We start from the raw sequence: 23,713 nt of genomic DNA, 5'->3' as shown, positions 1-23,713 counted from the left end.
AAACACACAGACGAATTCAAACGAGTTTCGTGCACTTGACCCCATTTACTGCAAACTATCGTTGTGTTGCATATTTGAAAGTGCAGCTATATCTAACCTTTGTGCAGAGGCGGCACCCACACGTTTTAATTTCCACACTGGCTGCAAAGCGTTTAGAGTCTATTGTGGGAACTGAGACTTTGCACAGCAGAGGAAGTCCCTTTTCAAGTAAAACGACATAAGCACAGAGAGCGTAGCACACTGCAAAGGCCAAACAGTCTCCTTAAACTCAATCAAGCTGCACCAAATTTCAGAGAGTCACAGATATCATTTCCCTGAATGTGCATGATTTTCTTTCATCAAAATCAATGCATTTCTTACTGGGAAAGGGTGAAAATGTTGAAAAACGCATCGTTAAAGATTGAAAAAATTATTCCTGATCCAGATTCCCCCCAAAATCAAAGGGGCTTGTCCTCCATTCATACGGCAGCCTTCCACCAAGTTTTGTGAAAATACATTAAAATGTTTTTTGTGTAATCTTGTTCACAAACCAACAAAAACCTGTTTTCCACTGGTCAAAATAAAATCCACCCACACCCATTATTTATGCAATGGGAATGGATTTAATCAGCATTCCCTCCAGTGTCAAATGACTGTGCAGCACACACAGGTATTATTCGTATTCGATGGAAACAGGAGTTCGGAAACACAAAGAGGCAGAAGAGTTTTGATCTTACCGAATTTACCAAAACATAAACTCTGTTACGAGCCGTACGAGACGAGCTGCGTAGGTAGCACCGCACAACCAAAGCTGGGGATTAGCACTGAAATGGGACTACATGATGGTAGCATGTAGAGGTGACGCTGGAGCCGTTATAATCAGCTCATTTGCAGCCCCTTCTCCCCGGGTTACAATCTGGAGCCCGAGCATGAGAACTGGGGCATGTTTGACTGCACATAAAGCCCTTTCATTATGTACTGGCTCCTGCCAAAGCCCTCTGTTAGCAACCATCCTTCACGTGACTGCACACACACACACACACACACACACACACACACACACACAATCCCTACAGACACTCGTGTACACTCCCACACCTAAAAACGTATCTCCCTCCAAACGCACACGACACCCGCACACATTCTCTTCTGTAGCACTTCCCCACCGGAGCCAAGGACCGCCACAGACAGAGCTATAATGTTAATCTCTGACTGAAGGTCGGCGGCGTTTCCCTGCGAAATGAAGGTCGAGGAGGATTCAGGGCAAGATTCTTAAATGTCAAATGGAAACTTGGCCGAACGACGGTGGGACTAAGCAATTCTTTTCATCCGATGCCTCACATGTGTCCAAGTTCGTCAATCTCTCCAGAAAGGCCGGTTGCGATGGTCGGTTGAGTGAAACATTCCCCGGCACTGCACAGAAAGTCTTAGACTGATCAAATCAAATTCCCGGTCAGCACCAGCCAATTCCGCTGTTTCTATCACACTGCTGGCTCCCAGGATCCCGAGCTAATCACCAAACCTGACTGATGTAAAACACGATATGACTCACACCATCCCGTAGGTGTCAGTGCAGGTAAATACAGGTCACAACCAGTTTCTAACGCAACATGCATTAGCTTGACATATTTCAGAACTGAATAAAGGACCAAGAGCAAAGAGGGATGTGCTGCATTTGATCCCCAAACTCTCCCTTGCTCTTTTCACTAAACTCAATTCACTACAGCTTTTTCTTTTTTTGCTGCATCACATTTCAATCCGTATCAAATGTTTATCTCTTCATTATCACAGTCCTCCTCCCTCCTGCCTCTCTCTCTCTCTCTCTCTCACTCTCTCTCTCTCTCTCTCACTCCACTTTCCTCCTCTATTTCTATTATTATTGAAATGCATTTTAATGTGAGTATCATTCAAAATCAATGGGCTGCAGATATTGTTTGGAGAAAAAAATGTAGGTTTGTGCCAGACAACAAAGAAGGACAATATACACACACACACACACACACATACAAACACGTGAATATACCGCACAGTAACTGCCTGTTTGCAGTTAACCCGACCACACATGATCACAAATCACCAGGATGTCCGAGTTTGTCATCTGGTTTTGATAATCTGCATCATGTGAAAGAAAACCACCGGCATCTACTGACTGATTTGGGCTTTCGGTAACCTACTATACGTGTGGCAGCCACCAGACTGACATAGAATTAAAAATGGAGTTGCACAACTTATCATAAATCCTAATATATTCATGCACGAGATTCCTTCTCTCTATCTTTGGTAGATCCTGATGCACATCTCTAAAGATAATCTATGACTAACGCAAGCTGTTTAGAGGACTGTGTCCACTGGCCGAGGTTTGTGTTTCTCTCTCCCCCCCCCCCCCCACTGTGGCAGGCTCTGCCCCTCTGTCTCCCTGAAGGTGGCAGTCAGGGTGAGGGTTTTTCCACTGTCCTCTCTGAGGCTGTAAACTTCCACTGCAGAGAGAGGGGGGATCCTCTCTCACATTCCCTGCGCCAGAAAACAAACAGCAGCGTCTGCTAAAGAATGGGGTCTCTCTCTCTCTCTCTCTCTCTCTCTCTCTCTCTCTCTCTCTCCCTTTATTTTTGTGTTAACGATGCATGAGGATGCAGGCATAAGCTGAATTGCTAATATGTGGTGAGGATGTGTGTAGATATGAGTCAGTGGATATATATGAGTTCAGATAAGGCCATCAAATGTGTGTGTGTGTGTGTGTGTGTGTGTGTGTGTGTGTGTGTGTGCGTGTGTATGAGCTACCGGTGTTACCATGGCGTCCAGACATTGCTGCATCATTGTCTGTCAGCATCTTCCTGTAACTGAATATCAACACACTGCTTCTCTCTGGTGGCAGCCTACTGTAACTACAACCACTTCACACACACACACACACACACACACACACACACACACACCTCAAGAATTAGCAGCTGCTCGCGGTAACACATTAAACCAAGTTCGTGTGAGAGTGTGAGATGGTGTGTGTGTGTGGGGGGGGGCACCAGACATTTTTGTTCCCCTGGTGTCAGATAAGGGCCATGCTAAAATTAGCCCTTTGTCCATATAAGGTGTGGGAAGTGAGAAGTCTGTGTGAACGAGTGTCAGTGAGAAGATTAGTTTTGGAGAGTGGACACTACACACACAGTCCAACAAAGACTTTGGCTCCATCTTGAGAGAAAATGGGGAAACAAACACAGAGAGTGAGACGTCACTGTTCAGACCTAAAGGAGTATGTGTTAGTGTGTGTGTGTGTGTAATTAAGAGGTGCGGCCGTTTACACCCTCAGCCTGCGTGTTTTAGGATTTGGGATGACGAGGGTTCTCTTTCTCCAAAGCGCCAGGAAAGAAAAAAATCAGCTGCATCAAGAAAGTGACACCAAAAAAGAGCTGACTCGGCAGCGAACACAAAACCCAGTCTGTGTGCCGAGCGACACGCAGGGGCAGCAGTGTTCCAGCGAATGAATGGACACGGTTTAACAAGCAGCTGGTTGGCGATGTGTGAAAGGCAGCGGCCAGATAATCTAAATTACAAGGGCGGTGTGTGTTTGTGTCGACTTGAGGAACGTGTTTGTGCGCTCTGACGTAAATCCAATTATATTCGGGCTTGAATAAGGCTCCATTTAATGATGCTGTAGAGAATAGACAACAGCGCCCGAATGAACATCAGCGTAAAAGATATTTCGGAAACAACTACGTGTGTCCCCTCCTTATACGTGGAGGAGAGGGACAAAAACTGAATTCAACCGAGACAAGAGTTTGTTTTTGTGTGATGTACTTACAGGGAAGAGCACGATGGGCACAGTCAGGGTGACGGCGGTGAGAACCGCCAGACGCACCAGCAGCAACATGGTGTCGAACTTATAAACCTTGGTGAAGGTGTGGAGCAACTCTGCCTCCACGTTCCCTGTGATGGAGGAGGGACAAAAAAAACGGAGAACGATGAAAACGTCACTGGAGAAAAACTCACTAAGTACATTAACTTATATATTTTACTTGAGTACTCAGTATTGTACTGGGTTTATATACAAGTATTCTGGGGGAAAAAAGTCAACTTAACCAAAACTGTTTTTTTCAACTCCAATGATAAACATTATGATTATGAAATATAATGCATGTTAAACTAGACTTGCATTGCCAGAGCACATACCCCCTTGAAGTTCAATATAGCTGCACCACACAACACACATTTACACACTGATTTTTTAAATCAAGACACAGTAATTGTTCTCAAGGAAATCAGTAAAAATGTAAAATTAAACACTCCCTGACCCTAAATGGGTATTTCCCTGACTCTGCATCCTTCAACACAATTACTACCTCCTTGGTGGAGGTAATCAACAAAAACTGTTTTGTTGCGGTCCCTTGTTACGTGTCACATGTTTATTTCCGTTCCACCAGGGAGATAATCTCCAATTTAGTCTTCAGGAGGTTTCAATTACTGAACTGTTTTAGGCTCAAACAAGATTTTCTCTCTCCTCTCACATTAATCATCTGTCCACTGCTCAGACCTTCATCTTTAGACCCTCAGGAGGGGGCTAACCAAACGATAGGCTTCGCTTCTTACCGTAGAAGGTGAGGTAGCCAAACAGCGCCGATAACATGTACATGACGAGCATGGCCAAGATGGACAGGTTGGAAACGTTCTGCATCTTCTTCCTGCTGCGACTGAAGAAACAACGTACACACAAATATTCACTTTAGGAACAGTTAGGGTCACACGCGAGTTGCAGCATTTGGACAAATGAACGCAGATTGAGGTACTTCTCAACCTCTGTTGTTTTTTTCTGAAACGAATGAATTTGAATCTACCCCTCCCATCACCCCTTGCTTTCTAAACTTGTAGCAGAACCTACAGTGGCCTCCAGGTGACATAATATTCTTAAACTGCCTCTCTATACATAATCTGGTTTTCTATTCATCTGTACAGATGCCCCATGTACACAGGCTTGAGCAGGTTCATAGTGAGGTAGGTTGATTATGAGTGAATGGGGTACCAGGACATTGTCTCAGGAAATAAACCCTGCTGCTGACTTTTTAAATGTAACTCTTCTGTAGGTTTAGTAATACTACAAACTACTACGTACTGCAGCAGACCGACTTGATACTAAGATTTGATCTGACAAAGTTTCTGTGCACTTACTCTTTCAGCTCACTGTAGATGGGCAGGACCTCCGGGTGGCACACGAAGGCAAAGGCCAGGATTGGCACGGTGTACGCCGTCTGAGGGAAGCCAGGAGAACAGACGCACAAAATTCACTCACACAGAGTCACTGTGCAATTAATCGACATAAAACTCTACTAAGCCACGTAATTATGTGATGCCCGAATATTTATTTTTATTTATAAAAATTGATGTAATGTTATTCGAAAATAAAAAAGACAGAAAAGCCTTTTACACTGGAGCTGAACATGAAATGTGTTGGGTCATCGTGGTCTACCCTCACCCACAGGTTCAGCTCCACCACTGCTGGTTTGTTGGTTTTAGGAGTGTCATACGTGTCACAACAGACTCTGCTCTTTTCTCACACTTCATGATGATTGGTTTATGATTTATGGACTTGGGCGACAAAATCCTGTCTGAGCTGATGTCAGATCTTCAAATATGTTGACAAATGAGGGTGAATTCAGTGTTTCAGTGTCTGCAGGTATCACACACTGGCGCTTAGACGTCTTTTCCTCTGCGACCGTGTCCGGGTGTTAACACAAAGCCGCGAGGCAGAGTCTTATCGCCATTCACGACACACAAAAGCCCAAACACACCCTACAAAAACCCCACCTTCGCCAAACGTGTCTTTGCACATACTCTGTATATTCTGTTCCTGTTGTGTAGTCATTCCTCTGCATAAGCCGTGTGTAGTCTTGTACAACCAAAAAAGCGTAAATGAATTCACACGGTTTAATATTGTGATGACAATCTCCCAGGTACTATTTTTTATTGTGAACCAATGGAGGAATGTGCGTGACACACCTACACAAAACCGACTAGTTGATCTGCCCTTTCAGGTGTTGCGCCCTTTCAACCTTCACCTCTCTGCCTTGAAACCAGGTTGTGTTTACACATAATGCTGAACTTTACGAGCTTGACACATGTTTGCACACAACCGAGAGCCAATCAGCTGCGCTCAAACCCCCACCCCGGCCGCACCGTACCTGCGAGTTGAAGACAAAGTACTTGGGCGTGCACATCTCCTCGTCGTCAGGGTGGGGCTCAACGTGCACACCGGTGGAGAGGTGGGCGTCGTGGCCGCCCTTGACCGCCGGCGACATGTCGGCTCGGGAGAAATCCATCTGCAGCGAGCGGTTCTGCAGGTAGAGCCCCGACGCGTCCGAGGCGTTCATGGTGAGGTTGGCCGAGTGGTGGGCGAAGAAAGGAAGAGGGCAGGGCAGCTGCGTCTTTTTGTAGATCATCTGGCGAATAAAACATAAAGTTAAGTTCTCGTACATGAAGATACAAATAAATAAGAGGGCAACCAATTAGGAAATCTCAAAACCAAACTCCTTGCTTGATTGAAAGTTTAGCAGTTATCCAATCCTAACATTTTCTCAAATTTCTCTTTTGCTTAATTTTTTGGTTTCCTATATATGAGGTGTATGAGGGTGAACTAAGACAATAGGCTGTGGGTGGTACCACTATGACAAGAAGCTGAAATAAGCTAATAAGCTCCATAGAGTTGATATAGGTCAGGGGTTTCCAACCAGGTGTCCGCGGCCCCCTGGTGGTCCGCGACGGCATTGCAGGGGGTCCGCGAAATTTGCTTTGATATTTCAACACATTCCCAGATTAATCTTGAATATCGTGAAAAATATTTAAAATAAGAAAAATATATCGAAAATAATATAAAGGTGATGAAGGGAACCTTGAAACCGGCTTGGGGCTAGAAACTGCCAGTAGTTTTCCCCTGTGCATGAGTGTTAAAGGTAGATGTGGAAGAACGGTTGAGCTAGGTAGAAAAACTCTCAGGAGGTCTTGGAGAAGTAGTTTGTATGATGGGAATTTTTATTTTCCGAAAAAGAAGGCCCAAAAGGGCAGAGTTAATAATGAAAATATTAAATAAAACAAAAGAGCGAAAAACAAATACTTTGTAATAAGAAAAATAAATTGGCATAATAGCCAAAACAATTAATTGCAATAACAGTCAACTTTACCACGTTCGCTGGTTGAGAAACAATTTCTTAGGAGAGCTCTATAGACACACACACAGATGTACTACTCACGCAGTAGGTGGGATTTGCTGCTGGTGATCATGAGGTTAAACTTAAGTAGGCCTCAATTGTTTGTGTGATATTGTATGATTATCATTTGTGACATATTCTGCATTACTTTGTCATCAGTTGTAGCCCCAGTTTATGTTGATTGTTATTGATCACCGTTACTTTAATGTTCTCTCAACATGTCAGCTACATGTCTCTACATTTAAGTCATGAACGTTATATATTGACGTACATATGGTTCTGAGATGCAGTACAACTACAAACTGCATTTTAATTTTGTGTTCAATTCTTAAGCACTGAAAATCAACCGTTTATTGTTTTTTTACACATTTTTTTAGATTTGTTTGATGTTTTAAATAAATCAACATGGAAAACCAAATGTTAATACTTCCGTCTATCCACCTGCGCGCACACACACACACACACACACACACACACACACACACACACACACACACGTAGGCATGCGCGCTCGTAGGCACATCAGTGGGCAGCGGATTACTTTCTAGTCAGAATGGTGGTCCCTGGGACAAAACCAGTTGAAAACCCCTGTAATAGGTGATAATTCCCTGGGGATTTTGTCATAGCGTCAGTACAGTGCAAGAGGCAGTAACACCAAACTAATATTGAACTAGTATTACTGATAACTGGGTTGACTGGTGCAGCGGCTGGTGGGATTCCATATAGAGGCTGAACTTACCACGGACAGGAAGAAGACCATGCAGCAGAGCGAGAACCCACTGGTGTAGCCCAGGTATCCTAAAGAGGAGAACGAAAATTAGTAATGACTGCAGCAGATACATGTGATGCTATATTTTACGGTTGGAACTCTCCACCTCCGCTGCTCTGTTCTATCTCTGTAGCTGTCAAATCAGCCGTCTATTTTAGAATGGGGGTCACGTCCCATTCTGGGTTGTCACCCGTATCCAGAAGTTGACCAGCAGACATTCAGATATGACCAGAAAACCGAATGCTTGTGAGCCGACATTATTAAAGCTAAACCCAATACAGCCTTAATGCTATTCACTTGTCCAGTCGTCTTGATGAGGACTTGTTGGTGGGCCCAGCCTGTTGAAGCTGTCGGAGCGGAGGCCGACCTGAGGAGTCCGTTCATAAATTACACGGGAGAGACGGAGCTGACTCCAGGGTTACCGGCCGTGCTACATTTCTGTTACTCCTATTTGTCTCCGAGCTGACTCAGGGACTCGACTAGTGTTACTCCTGGCTCTGTGGAGCAGATCCCAGACAGCTGCAAGAGCACGGGCACACTGAGATGTTTGGCTTCACTTGGCAGGGAGTGAACCTTAGATATAAGGTTTACTCCCAGAGCATGGAGTGAAATAACTGAACAATATGCAGTTTGATGGTGATACTCTGTATAAATAGACGTACACACACACACACGTATTAATTAAGTCCTTACCCAGATTTTTCAGGAGAGACAAAGGCAGAATGATTCCGAGGGACACAAACACCACCAGGTAGTTTCCATTCAAGTACCATTCACTGAAAATATGGCACACAGGTTAAAATCTGAGGAAATTGCATATGTACAGGAGTGTAAGTTGAACACAAACACACACACAAACACACACACACTTACCCAGTTATTTCTTCTAAGCCCAAGAAGGCTCTGATGACCTCGGGCAGCTCATACTTCACAATAAAGAGGTAGCTGGACATGGCTGCAGGAGGACGACAAGGGAAATATCTCTGGGATTAGAAACACTGTGCTTTTCTACATACATTCAGACATGTTCACTTTTAATGACTTATTAGAAATCGGAGACACAGCTGTCTTTTAAAAATCTGGAATATAAATGGGTGACAACAGAAAGGAGAACACAACATAAACCTTCTTAATAAGGTATAGTTTATGTATTCAGAATATACATTTAATTTGTCTTTCATCTGTATTTACAGGACCAGTGATTTACTGATTTACCTCCGATGTTCTGCATGGTTATCGATATGAATGCTGCCATTTTCCCGGGCCAACCGAACGCTCTCTCCCCGAGCTTTTCATAGATGAGAGATCCTGTCCGAACAAACAAGATGATGGAGAATTAGACATGGAAAACAACCGAGGCATCACAGCACACGCTAAGACAAGGAATGAATAGTTAAAATGCAGGAGTTGAAAGAAAATAAATTAACATTTCATGTTTCTCTGCCTTTCTTATGATACCCCAAAAGATACGTGTGAAATTAAACTAAAGGTCCAGTGTGTAAGATTTAGATGAAGGGATCTATTGGCAGAGACTCGGCCCTATATATTAAAAACTTAATATTTAAATTAGGTATGGGTCCCCTCTTTGGAGGCCGCCATGTGAAGTGAAGGCTACCACAGGTTCTCTTTCATTATTCAAAGGGGAGAGTGAGGTGAGGGCTATTCAGCTGCACCACGCAACTTCACCACTAGATGTCACTAAATTCTACAAACTGAACCAATAAAACCTTTATCTGTGGACTCCACTGCGCACTAACCTTTATGTAACCTTTTATTCCTGATATGTCTAAAGCAACTCTGAAAACCCCCCAAAACTTCAGATAGTTACACACACAATGATCAATCGTGCAAGTATAATTCTTAACTTTAATTTAAACAAAAATAATATTGTTGGAGCAGTAGTTACCCTCCTTTTGTTTCATGAGCGAGTCTTTATCATGAAGAAACATCTTCCTCTGACCCCTTTAAGGTTGAATGTCTTTGAATGGTGAGAAATTCAGCCAACAGGGCAATTTCCCTTCTTAGATGTGTACATGTGAATACTATTTAGACTTAGACAAGCTAAAAGTGGTGCCTAATGTTTCACATCAAGAAGCACAGACTCGAGACAGGGATGAAGAATACACATGATGTTGTGCAGCGGAGTTGAGAGGTGTGGTACTGGTTTCTCCTCTCATCCCAGAAGCTTCTTCAGCTCTACTTTTTCTACTTTCCTACTCGGGTGGACCACTTGTGTGGGTCCCGACCTTCTGGGTTTTAAATTCTACAGCTGAGCGAGAGAAAGGTGAAATACCGACCTCCTTCTTTTGCCGTCACGAGGAGCAGGTGAACAGAATACAAGGAGAGGATGGCCACGGCAAAGAGGAGGAGTCTGCAAAGAGAGAAGGAGAATGAAGGTCGGCGCAAGACAGTGACACGACAGAGAGTTCTGTGTATGGGCTTCAACTTTTGTATCATCGATTCAAGTAGCTAAAGGTGAATACGAGCAGAGGAAGGACAGGGGAAAGGGTTTAAGTCTATAAAACTGATTTATTTGCTTTGGTCTAGTCCTGGCAGGTGGGCGCTGTTTTCGTTTTCGTCCTCCATGAACAGGTCAAACATCAAAGGAGCTGCGGCATACTGCAGCTGCTCGGATGTGTTTGTCGTTTCGTTGTTTGGGTGATGTGGGGGCAGGTCTCAGGTAACGCCGTGCGGCTGCAACATAACTTGAACACGGCTCTAGCATGACCCGTGCTGTGTCACGTCAATGCTACGTCAATAAGTCCATCTGCTGCATTCTTCAGAGGGCGTCCTGTATGTCAGTGGGTGTTACTGGACATACAGGAGCCGAGCTTTGCTTTAATGGCCCCTGGTTTTTAGAAACAGGACGGGGCAGTTTTTAGGGGCTGGTAGCATTTTAGCAGAGATGTGTGTTATCTTAACTGGCCGAAGATGACACGAGTTAATCATTCTTCCCTTCATGCTATCAGCGTTTTCAGATATTTCCACTCTCCAATCAGACTGGGTTTCAGAGAGGAGACACCCTCTATGTTTTAGCTGTAATATTCCATGTACCGCCCACCGTGTCAGGAGGCAACCACACAGCAGGGGCATGGATAGCCAAGAGAGTGGGCAGGCTTTATGGGTGTAGGGTGACAGCTGGTGTCAGATGTTGGATGTCACCCATGAATGCTGATAATGCAGATGCACGGGACAGACTGAGATGAGACTAAAAGATGGCAGAGGGTCACAGGGTACAGGAGTTTGTCTTCCAGGTCAGAATGTGAATTTAAAAAACCTAATTCAAACCTAACAATGATTATTTCTGAATAAAGGATGAAAAAAAAGTCTGCACTCAGTTCTAATAGGTAACTTCTCTAGGTTAACTACTATAGACAATATTAGCAAAAAATCATATAGTATATTTTAATTATTATTTATTATAATTTAATCAACAGCTTCTAATATTTAACTTTGTCCACCATTTTTTGTATATAATACATTGACAACTCCATAAATCATGTGCCAACTTATCACAGACTTTGCAAAGTGTTGACTTAAGTCAACACTTAAACCAAGTCAACGCATGGCTTAAACCTGTGTCACCCGATTATTATTATATAATTGTTATATAACCATATATTTTTCTTACTTCCCATGTGACCCGTGGTACCATTTCTTGTACACACCCTTCCAAGCTTGCTGTGAGTTTACTAATCTGCGGCTGCACAACTTACGAAAAGAGAATGATGCCAGTGTTTGCCATGGCAAAGGACAGGCCCAGGATGCCGCTGCCCATGATGGCGTTGCTCAGGTTGAAGACAGACATCCCGAAGGAGGTGTGGCCAGGATGCTGGTCACACAGAAAAGAAAGAGAAAAGAGAAATCTTTATTAGGAAGACTAAAGAAGAGCTAAAAAAAGCATATAAAGTCCGTCCATCTGTCCAACTCAGAAGTGCAGTTGACAACAAGAATAAGACTATAAGCACCTAAAAGATGCAATTCAACGCAAAATGCACCCTTGTGTTCTTTTAAACTGTTATATACCTATGTTTTGGCACATTTCCAGTAGTTTTCAGATTTACCGACTGATCTGTTTCTCCCTCACTACTAATTCAGCGGCCAACATTTACCAGAACAGATAGAGCATTAAGCCGGCTTTAAATCCTGACACCAAAATCTGCCACACTCAGATTCTTTACTCAAACAGTGTCAGGACTTCTGCCAGTAGTCTTTCTGAAAGCAAATCATCCTTAATGTAACTATATTTTACCCAATGGTTGGGCACACAGACAAACACCGATTACATTTTGACTTGTGAATCCTCTTACATATTCTTCATGGTATTCTTCATACTTCTTCTTCTTCATCAGCCCATTCGACAGGAACTTCTGGCTTTCTGCGTCATCGTTGTCATCCATAAACTGACTGCAAGGACCAAGAAAAAAAACATTACCACATGCACACACATATGACAGTTTATACGAACCTTCTTATGTTACAATATGTGAAAAAAAAGGAAATATACTAGCAGTTCTCTCACCGTGAACTGTAATCTCTGTGTTGTCCTTTAGAACAATTGTAACAGATTTTGATTGGATGTCAGCTGTGTGTGCTTGTTATTCAAGGCCAGCTGGGCGTGGAAGACCTTTCATTTACTAAGAACGTGTGGAAACATTCCAGCTTGCTGCTTCACACAGATCAAAACTGCTGATTTGTACAAGCTTTTATAACTTATCTATGGACTGAGATTCTAACCTGAAGTTAACTGATTGATTATTTCATTTAAAAGCACAATTTACAGCCACAGAAAAGGCAAGTTAGGAGAGCCCCTTTTCCATTGGTCAAAGAACCCAATAACACCCACTGACATCTGGCTTTTGTCTGCAATGGGAATGGATTCAATCCAATGACTTTGCAGTAAACACGAGTGTAAATCGGCGCCGAACCCTCCGTGCAGTGATGGAAACGTTACGCCCCGGGGGGGGAACGCTACATTGGCAGCACAGCGAGCTGAGAGAACACCTCAGTTTTCAGTACGTTTGTGACACTGAACATGACCTACCCGAGGAAGAAAACACAGGCTGACTAGTGTAATAGCAATAAAAAATACAGTAAGAAATGTTCAGAAGGCCAAAATGAACTATAACCTGTCACTACTGGAGCTGCCGTGTCAAATAAAGCTGCTTCAGTGTCAGCTCACTCGGGAAAAGGGGAAACAGAAACCTGAACATCATGGCTGCTCACCTGTCGATGGTGGCCTTCTCGGCATCAATGGGCTCTGTGTAGCGGTCGTCCAGGCTGTCGGTGCTGTCGTCATCAGCCTCCGTGGAGACTTTGCTCAGCTCCATACGATCCACGACTCCCGGCATGGTGGCGCACAGCGAGATGAGGGGGCGGAGAAATGTTCCGTTTTCAAGGTCTCAGGGCTTCACACGGGTGTGATACGTTTCTTCCTCAATTTCTGCTAGAATTTTATATCTAGAAGACAAAAAAAAATAAAGAGAGGGGAGTGTCAGTAACTAAAAGGTCTTTGAGGATTTCAGATTTTTCTTGGCTCCTCTCTTAAAAATCCACAAATTCTGGAATTATCAACACAACAACAACAACTTGTAACTGATTAAGGGCCTGTAAGCAGGACTGTTGTCTGCATCAATAAGGAACTTGGCCCCCTCTACCACCATCTCATTTCCTGGAAGTGAGAGGCTGTTTGTTATGTTACCTTGAGGAGGAAAGCTGGGGTATGATGCAACCATGTTCAGCTCTAACAACACAGACCCTTTTAGCTTCATTGCTATATACACTAAAACACCGCTTGATTAGAAGTATCTGTTTATGATGTCAGATAAAATACATTAAAGAAAAAATACAAAGTCGCGTCACACTGGATATCCTAACTTTAAGAAGAAATGACAAGCCATTGCTGACGTACATGGAGATTGCTTGCTGGTGCTAAGTCAACAAACCCTGAAACCAGGTTAAAGATACAATGGGTTCATGAGGCCACCATCAACAGACCGTCTTGTTTCGTGTATTAACCAGTTTACTCAGTATCACCCACGACCATTGAAGAAGGAGCAAACAACGTAGCATTCATTATTGCGTTACGTGAGGAAAAGAACGAAGACAGCGAGTGAATGAAGCCTGTGAGGTCATGAATACTACTGAAAGCAACATTATTTATGGTTCCTCACACACAGGGCTCAATAAAAGGGTACTCAACAAACGACTGGGATTACCAACGTGGCAAACCGTTAACCGTGGCGACCAAAACACGATTGCAACACGAGATGTGTTACTTCCGAAGAAGAACACGTGAGACATTAGCTTCTTTGAATTCTCTTTTGTTTTTGCAGCATTAATAAGTTGGTGTCCGCCCTGTGGCACAATTTAATGTGTTGCGTATGAGAACAAATATATCCAAGTGAGAGGCTCCATACTGTCTCTGGCCAGTCCCTTAAGTAGGAACTCTGGATATTTTCCGAATGAGCCTATGTTAGAACACAGCAGGAGATCCTCCACACGATGCACTGCAAGCGAACTCCGAAACAGTCGGGACCCAATTGTGCATATACTCTCCTTAGTTCATGGTTGAAAACAACTTTCAGCCGCTCCCAGACCTGACCTGTGTCTAAAATCCCCAAAAAATTGGCTGCAGAGTTTACCCGCAGTTTGCCTTTCACACATGCACAACACGGCGGGAAATCCTCTGCACAGGACGTGTTCACAACAACGACAAATCCTCCACATTTTGCAGGCGAGAGGTGGAGAAAGGAAGAGGTGTATTAGCGCCGCTGCAGAGATCACATGATTTTCTTTACAACACACATCATAAGCTCTTACCACCTCAAACTCTCTTGACATCTTTGGGTGTCCTACGTGTATGACACCACTTTTTTACTAGGAGATATTTTATTTCTTTTGGTTTGCTTTTTTCATTTTTGCATCGCTTTTTGTTGGAAATAATTCTGTGTTGAGAACTAAAAATTAAAGTTACGCTTAAAAACTGTATGATCTTTTTATAATATTATATTTTGACAGGTAAGCAGCAATTAAATCTAGTTTTTTTCTTTAAAAAAAGCTCCTTTCTTTCAGAAGTATTAAAAAGTACATGCATAGAAGGAGATGAATAAAGTTCAAGCGCGTGTTAGTGCTGTATTTGACTAAATGCATTTGGGGTCAGTACTTTGAAATCATCTGTAACAGAATACGTTTTAGATTTTCTGTTGAGCAACAGTCACTTAAAGGAAGTTGATGGGCAGCAGGATCTTTGCATCACAATGCATTACCCAAGCGTTTACAGCACACAGGCCAATTTGCCTCCACAGAAAATGTTCCACTTTGTAAAGGACATGCTATGCAAATGACATCATCGGTGTTAAGACTCTCCAGCATGACCCGACCTGGCTGAAAGTGTTTTGACCTACTGGACCAGACCTCCTTCCAAATCACGCTTTAGTCCCCTCTGCGATCTCGCTCTTCGGAAGTATGCCGCTCTAAAACAGACCATATCTGGGAGCCAACAGAGATTAAGCGGCTACATTACCGTTAACAACCGCATCACACAAGCCAGTACACCTAATCTCTCAGTGTCCCTCTCTGTTGTGTGGCGAGAGAGAAAGGGCGAACGTTTCACACTTCTCATTGCCAAAAAGGATTAACCTGTCCGACTGGGTTAACTTTGTATTTCACTATTTAACACCACTGTTGTTACAGGTACAGCATTAAAGAATCACTTATTTGGCCAGGCGACACACGAGGACCGGCTATGGTGTAGTATCAGCCTCGCATAGCTGGACTGACTGCAGCCCCCACCCACCATTAACATAACATGTGTGAAATACATCTCGAGGAGTGACCAATTGCTGCTGGAATTTGCAGCCCTGCTTGCATTTTCATCTGAACTGCCCAAACAGAGAAGAAACTCGTTTGCACTTGGCCACACAGATGTGAAAAACAATGGCTGGTTTCATTTGCATTCTGGATAAAAAGCCAGACATTATAATGAAACAGCTGGAATCAATGGTGACAGACAGACGAGAGGGAAGACGCACGTGCTGTCTGCACAGAAACACAACCAGCAATATTGTTTTGTAGCTTTTGAATGACTATTTCATTCATTCATCTCACGGGAAAACTTTTAAGTTCAACTGGTCAAATGTCTTTTAAAGCGGTAAGATTCGTGCAAATGTTCACAAGGTGAAATTAGAAAACAAGAAAACTGCACAAAAAAAACCAGTCGTGAAACTTCCTGCGGATACCAGTCTCACCAAATAACAAAAAACCTTAACGTGCAGAAAGCATTGAAACAGAAAACCTAAAGAAACTAAACCCTTAAAACCTTTGCACATACTTTCAAAATAAAATAATTCGCCGAGACACATTTAGGAAGAAATGTGTCCACAGATGATTTAACAACCTCAAGTCTCCACGGTGAAAACCCTGCACCGATCTCATATATCCTCCACCCAAACAAACTCTTGCATCAGCCACGAGCTCTGAGGAGTTGGCTCTTGTCTGCAGGGTCGAGGGATACCACATAAATCAGGAAAAGGGTGGAAAAAAAAGAAACTCCAACGTGCAGAATAAACAGCTTGGAGGAGAAACAAATCTTGCAACATGGTGCTTGGTAAATATATCTGATTGTTTATAAAGCCTTTTTTTCATGCATAGTACGGACCAAGACTTTAAAGCAAAAATACTCACTCACTGAAAGTTTCCTTAAGGAGATTATGAGAGCTCCTTTTCTTAGAAGAAATGTGTTCTTTAAGAAGAGAGAAAGACAACAGTGGATGGGTGAGGAGCAGCAGCTCTTTTGTAACTCAGGTGAAAATACAGGCTTTTAAAAGGGAGGAGGGAGGGCCTCTGTCTGCCAATGAGGACCCACACTGTTCGCACAGGCCCCGCCTTTAAGCACGGACGTAACCTCCACAATACACACATGCACATAAACATGTCTGCCTCTTCAGAGAGGAACAAGAGGGCCACAGCAGGGGCCCCGACCACAGATAGAGAGACAGATTGATAGATAGATAGATAGATAGATAGATAGATAGATAGATAGATAGATAGATAGATAGATAGATAGATAGATATGTAGATAGATAGTTAGATATATAGATGATAGGTAGACAGATAGACAGACAGATTGATAGATGTAACATAGCGAGAACATCAACCGCCATCAGACTGAAGATATTGCGGCCCACCAACGCCGTTAAATACCCACTGTCGCATCAACCTTTGATCACATGACATATCACATGACCATGACCGTCAGTACAATTTGACACTGGCCCACGCCTTGTGTGACCTGACGACAACGACGATGATCGACGCTCGAAGCGACTGATGCTGTCGTCACTGCATCACCTCTTGTGAGCACAGAGAGACAAACTGTTTGCACATGCAGCTGCATACACATACACACATACACACACACATCCAGCTGCACCGTGGCCGATCATCGGTGGATTTTGGGGGTAGGCTGTGTCGTCGACCGGCCAATCAGTGAATCAGGAGACATCGTTGTCGGCATGTCACTGTGCTCAAGGCCATGTTTGTGTCAGGGATGTTTTTTTTTATCTCTTGTTGGACAGTCTGGTTCAAATGAAGGAACAAACACACACACACACACACACACACACACACACACACACACACACACACACGTGGGGAACAAACTGCAAGACTTTCTTCGAATTAGCTGATTAAAGATTTTTTATAGAGTGAGCAGAAACACTTTTGTCACAAGGGTTTTCACTTTATCCCACAGTTGTAAACGATAATTATCATGATAAATGTCACATAATTGTTCATTTTCATTTTAGGAAGCTGGAAAGTTGTAATAAGCTCAGAAGTGTGTTAATTCCATGTAATTGACTCTAACAGAGAGACTTTGTAACTTTTACATCCACACTTGACAATAATAAGCTAAAACCTACTGTAACATCGGCACGAATGGAGAGGAGTGAAAACATCAAGTGATGTCTATCTCTCAGTAACGTCTATTTACTCTGGGTTACACAAAATAGACAAAGACCAGAAGAAGATAAGGATGGAATGTACTGAACCTTTAGAGGGCTTCAACTTTTCATTTTCAGGGAAAAGTGTTACGGTTCATTTAGTCTAAGTCAAGGAAAGGTCGACACCTAAGCTATAACTCAAGGTCAAGATCTAACTGTTGTGTGCCTCAGCCAATGAGTTGAGTCATCATTATCTGCTTCTGCTCCTGTGTCAAGGTGTTAAATATAGGCCATATAACACATTATATTATATTATATTATACTGCATTACATTGCATATTGCAATCTGACACTGTTCACTGTCTTGCATCTTGCATTTCACTTTTTACTTCACTTTTTGTATCTTTTATCTATTATATATATTTTACTTAGATATGTTTATGTCTAAATAAATGTTACTTTGTATAAATATTAGAAAAAGGGAGTAAATAAGAAGTAAATAGTGAGTAAATATATATTGTTTCTTTTTATTGCTTTTCTTATGTGTGTTGTATTTATTGTGTTTTTATGTTTTTATGTTCTATGTTTATTGTTTGCACCAATTACCAGAGCAAATTCCTTGTAGGTGTAAACCTACTTGGCAATAAGTACTTTCTGATTCTGAAAAGTGTTTTTGCAGAGTGTTATGATGTCACAGTGACCTTTCCCTTTAACATAAACGTAGAAGTTCACCCAAGAGAATATTTGTGGCAAATTTGTAGAATTTCCCATGAGGCATTCCTCACATATCTCATTCAGTAGAATGGTGGACAAACCAAAAACACAATGCCTCCAGCCACGGCTGTTGCCAGTGTGGAGGTGTATGCTGGTCAAACTGACTTACGGCCCATCCCCCAAAGTAGAAATGTAGCTTTTCTTTGGATTTCTTCAAACAAGCATTTGAATCTAAGGAAAATAAGTAAAACTGAGCCCCAAATTATTTTATAAAACCTTCAGTACAAAGAACAACACAGCAACATGATAGCTAGATTCCTAAAAAACAAGTGAACTCCTCAACATGATCAACTACAGCTGCAGGGATATTCCTTAAAAGGCCCCTTGGAGTGTTTATGTTTGGGGCCTCACACAGCCCATCACCTATGACTAGAAAGCCATCCCTGAGCCAATCCTGTGACATACCAAACAGGGATGGCGTTAGCTTGGGGGTCACAAACTTCAGAGAGCAGCAGCAGCCAACTATAGAAGTGACTGAGCTCGACAAAATCTCACACACAAACAAATGAAAACACAAAGTGTCCACTGGTTTAACCCGTTAAGACCGGTGTGCGACCTGCAAGGAGCAAGACTTTTGCATAAGGTCTTATGTCATCGTGTGACAAAATAACCCTGATGATATCTATGCTGCATTCTACATTGGTAGTCAGCGGAACTTTTAGTTTTCTTCCGGATGGTGGATCATGTGATAGGAGCTTGACGAATCAGCGAGGACTACGTCCTGAGCGAAAAATCGTCACAAGGTTGAGAGTGTCTATGGCATGGTTTCCAAACATCTCTGTTTCCCGTCCAGACTACAACACAGCCCTGGAGTTTTGAAAAACTTTAAAAGGGACAAAACTTTGTTTTTCGAGGGGGGGGATCGATATGGGGAAAATGCTACTGGAACAACTTAAGTTTTATAAATCTGTTTCTTTGGATTGTCCCTTTAAATTCACCTTAACTGCTTTATATTGCCTAAGCACCTTCCCACTGATAATACTGATCCAGAATACCAAGAGGTAATGTATACATTGGTTGATAATCATCAATTTTGCTTAATTGTCTATGTTTCATATAACTGTTAAAGTCAGTATTTTATTGTTGTCAATGGTGAAATACTAAGGGGAAATTTAGACTGTTGAATCCTGTGTCTGAGGAATCATCCAAGTTAACATGTTGATTAAAGGATCTTGCTTCAACAAAACATGGAGGAAAGACCTCACTTATTTGCCGTTATACCCGATAGAACAAGCTGTTCCAACTTGCAGAAGTTTTCGAAGGACTCAGACTCTCTTCCTCTAACTGTGCCCTCCTCTCTCTGCTACGTGCACAAACCCACCCTCCCTTTATTTTGGTAAAACTTTGTCATCTTACTGACAGTGTCCACCTACTGTCGGGGCTCGCCAAGACATTTGGACCGGTTCTCTGTGATGAGGGAGTTTTGACACAGACTTGTAAAGGTATTGCTCAAATGAGAATTTATGTATTTCCCTTGTTCACTCTTTGAAGTCGCTGGTTTCCCGGCAGAGTTTTGACATCTGCATGTATTTGATTAAATTCCAGAGCATAACACCTCATAAAAAACAATTTCTGTAGCATGCCGGAGTATAATACACAGTTTGGACATCAGTAAACAAGAGGCCCTGGCGGATGTTGCCGTCACGGATCAATGGGTCATTAACCTCCAGATTTGACCATAACATGTCTAACACAACACTATGGACTATAACGTGTGCCCCTGAATGGATGAATTATTTCAGCAAACACAGACAAACGCACAAACACACAGTATCCGAACCCATGTTAAAGTGTATGTTTGTTATGCAGCCCCAACAGCATGGTCATTGCGACTCTATAAATAAAGCCTATACCTCCTTCTGCCATGTGACTGCCTACAAATACCACAGACTGCTTCTAAATCACCGGACATATGACGTCCAATATCTGATTAAATATCAAATAAACACATATTTCCCTCCGATGAGCTAACAGGGCTTTTATGTGGTGAAAGCTTAATACATGTATGTCTTTATTAGAATAATATTAAAGACAAATGTCCTCAACTAATGATTTGGCCTCTTTAAGAATTCAAAGGTCAAAGCGGGATATTTTTGTCCCCTGTGTCTACAACTATCACCTCTATGGACCCATTTTCAAGTAGGTGACTGCTGTATAATACATGATGTAACACTGAGGTCATTATTATTATTGGACACGTGTCAAAGAAAAGTCTAACGCTTATTTGTCCTCCATTAGAGGCCCAGCTCAGACAGGGTGTAAACATCAATCCAAAGCGTGTTGGATCTAGGACCATGCACAATTCCTCATTAAGGTGCCGGCTCTTTGTTAACTGTTAGCTCTATAGCTTTAAACACAGCCACACATCATTGAATATATTGTAAAAATGGTTCCTTGTAAAAAAAATAAAAGAACAGAAGTGTTGTATTGTGAGTGAGTTGTTCTTACAATAGAGGGGACACTGCAGGGGCCGTCAGATTGACTCTTGGCCCCGCTGGTCCTCAACTGATCACGAGTGGACAGCTTTATGTACAGGTGGAACCACTGAGGATACATTTGACGTCGATCCCTAAAACCACGTTTCAGAGGTTGTCTGGGACACATGTGGCCTAGTTTTTGGATCAGAGTGAAGTATTTTTATGCTTTACAGTGTTTCACATACACTGAATCACTTGTGGCCTCCGCCACAATATTAAAACTGTTATTATTTCATTATAAAGCTGCCAGCACCACAATCTTTCTCACATTGAGACACACACACATGCACGCACAAACCTAAACACATTTACCCAATCTGTAAACACTGGGTACAAAAATGCGTCTTCCAGTCGCAAACAGAAATGACGTTGTGTTTCTTTGCCTATAGAGCAGGGAAGTGAGATCTCATCACAACTGATCACTGGCAACACACATGGGGACCCATTCTAATGCCAGATGTGAACTACTTGTGATCACATCTCTCGAGAGGTGCGTTAATATGAGGTCTGAACACTCTAGTTGTCTCCATATCTATCATGGAAAAAGGTTTAGCCTTATGAACTTTGTCTTTGGAGGTTGAGTAATGTGGCCGTGAGGATCCGCACTATTACTACATCTGACCACGTCCGCACATGGATCGCTCAGATGTTACGCACCAACTAATGTGTCAACATGTCAGCATATACACACGCCCAGGGTAGTATAAACCGAATTGCGTGTGGTCCATTGTGGGTCGTATCTGGGACTACAGATTTCCTCATTGCATGTGGTCTGACCATAATTAAATCGAATACTTAAACATTTTGGGAAATATTCTAATTTGATGTTCAGTTTCTTACAGCTGCTAAAAACGACTCTATAGCAAACAGCCACATAGCTGATCAGTGTGCTAATCGTCCCTGTAGCAATATACAGTACAGAATAAAAAACAAACCACTAAAGCGGACAATGCTCATAGTGTGTGAGTGTGATAAGGCAGATGTAAGTGGTTCAACCCAACCAATCACAGCTAGTTAAGCGTGTCATGTAGGGCAGATTTACAGCTGCTGGATACAGTAAGAGTAGGCTACTGTGAGTTTGCTCATAAAAATAAAACAACCACAACATACAGAGTTGTGTGCGACCGATCGGTGTTGAACTGAGTTCACGCCTTCCTCCCAGTGTCTGAAAGAGCTTCCACGTTGGAGGAATTCATCCATCATCTGTGTTTGGCATGTTGAAACGGCTCCCTGCCCCCCCCCCCCCCCCCCCTTCTTCAGCCTGTCACACTGCGGTCATACATTCTACATGTTGGAGACAGATGGACAGTCAGGGCCGGCTACGTCTCATTACCAACCCCTGGTTCCAAGAAAAGAGTACTCGAGATAAAAACTTCATATCTAAAAACACCAGATTTGATTTTGAGAAAAGACTACAGTATCTTAAAAACAAAGATGAAAACGACCATGAGAAACAAATACCAGCGCTCGAACCCTCGGGTATACTCTCTAGTATTGAGTTACATCTGATTCACCAGGTACACACTTGGCTACATACCCTGCACAGGTGGTGTGTGTGGAAGTGTTTCCGATAGGATCATGATTTATCTGCGGACAGGTACAGGAGGTGTGTGTCGGACCAACACCTGACCGAACGCTCACATTACACATTCCTGCCTTTTACTTGCCCTTCCATAGCTTTCATAGTTTACAACCGGTGCTTAACTGTAAAGAATCTGTCCTCCTCTGGGGCTGTGTGTACCCAATGTTTTAACACTACTTTTACTGCACTTTGTGTTCTTTTTGTCCTACTCCAGACTAAGGGCTCTTTCCTTCAACTGATAGAACGATACCTGGAATTGTGGTGATTTGAGGAAGACACTAATATCTTATGTGTGAGAAACCTAAAAGGAGCTCAACACTCCGGCACATGCCTTCTGGCTGAACGCAGACAGCTACAATTTATGGTTTTATGATATATGAGCAGAAGTAATAAGAAAGTAACGCTCCCATGAGAAGCCGCTTTGCTGGACTTGCAAGAGTTTCTTCTTTTCTCTCACATATCTGTCGTCTGTCATCTTGAAATAAACTAGTGCAAACACGGACTTTCCAGAGAAAGTGCCATCTGTCTGTTCTAAGCATTGGCTCACTATCGTAATCGGCGCCTCCATATCAAGGGCCATGCATCAACTGAAACAGCAGAGCAGGCTGTTTTTAAGATGTAGACAAAAATGACCAACCCCCTCCCCCAGAAGTACAATAAAAAAAGGAAGCTAAGTGCAGGCTAACAAGACTAATCTTGGTTTCTCACCACTGACCGAAACTACAGTGTGTGGAAAACTGCAACTAATGTTTATATGCGGCAAACTCTTTGTGGAATACTCAGAAACCCGGGAGAAAATCGTCTGAATTTCTAATCAATGGACACTGACAGCTCAAAGAGCGGCTGTATAGCTACGACCGACCTCCAACCAATTACCCTGCTGCTGGAGAGAGCCGAAAAACAAAAAACATATTGACAGAAAACGCTGACTCCTGCGATGCCATGTGTCATTAAAGGTCAGTTGATCATTGGCAAACATCATATCGACCTCTTGTGCA

At 42.7% G+C, this 23,713-nt stretch overlaps 1 protein-coding gene across 3 annotated transcripts in view; it reads right to left on the bottom strand.

The window, feature by feature from the left end:
- Positions 1–23,713, bottom strand: part of slc38a4 (solute carrier family 38 member 4) — a 35,689-nt gene that overhangs the window by 7,077 nt on the left and 4,899 nt on the right. Inside the window, exons 1-13 of one of the 3 annotated variants that reach the window (XM_053415213.1) lie at positions 16,624–17,122; positions 13,165–13,398; positions 12,249–12,345; positions 11,655–11,770; positions 10,236–10,309; positions 9,154–9,246; positions 8,812–8,893; positions 8,632–8,714; positions 7,909–7,967; positions 6,147–6,404; positions 5,137–5,216; positions 4,561–4,661; positions 3,776–3,900 (exon numbers count right to left, since the gene is read on the bottom strand). In XM_053415213.1, coding sequence (XP_053271188.1) covers positions 3,776–3,900; positions 4,561–4,661; positions 5,137–5,216; positions 6,147–6,404; positions 7,909–7,967; positions 8,632–8,714; positions 8,812–8,893; positions 9,154–9,246; positions 10,236–10,309; positions 11,655–11,770; positions 12,249–12,345; positions 13,165–13,289 — 1,293 coding nt within the window. In that variant the 5' untranslated portion in view covers positions 13,290–13,398; positions 16,624–17,122. Of the gene's footprint in view, positions 1–3,775; positions 3,901–4,560; positions 4,662–5,136; positions 5,217–6,146; positions 6,405–7,908; positions 7,968–8,631; positions 8,715–8,811; positions 8,894–9,153; positions 9,247–10,235; positions 10,310–11,654; positions 11,771–12,248; positions 12,346–13,164; positions 13,399–16,623; positions 17,123–23,713 lie in introns of those variants that run through there. The other 2 variants (XM_053415214.1, XM_053415215.1) reach the window with 2 other exon arrangements.

Source organism: Pleuronectes platessa, chromosome 22 (genome assembly GCF_947347685.1).
Source record: "Pleuronectes platessa chromosome 22, fPlePla1.1, whole genome shotgun sequence".
NCBI classification, from domain to species: domain Eukaryota; kingdom Metazoa; phylum Chordata; class Actinopteri; order Pleuronectiformes; family Pleuronectidae; genus Pleuronectes; species Pleuronectes platessa.
The sequence above is the reverse complement of the archived record's forward strand: the minus strand, read 5'-3'. Positions and strand labels throughout refer to the sequence as shown.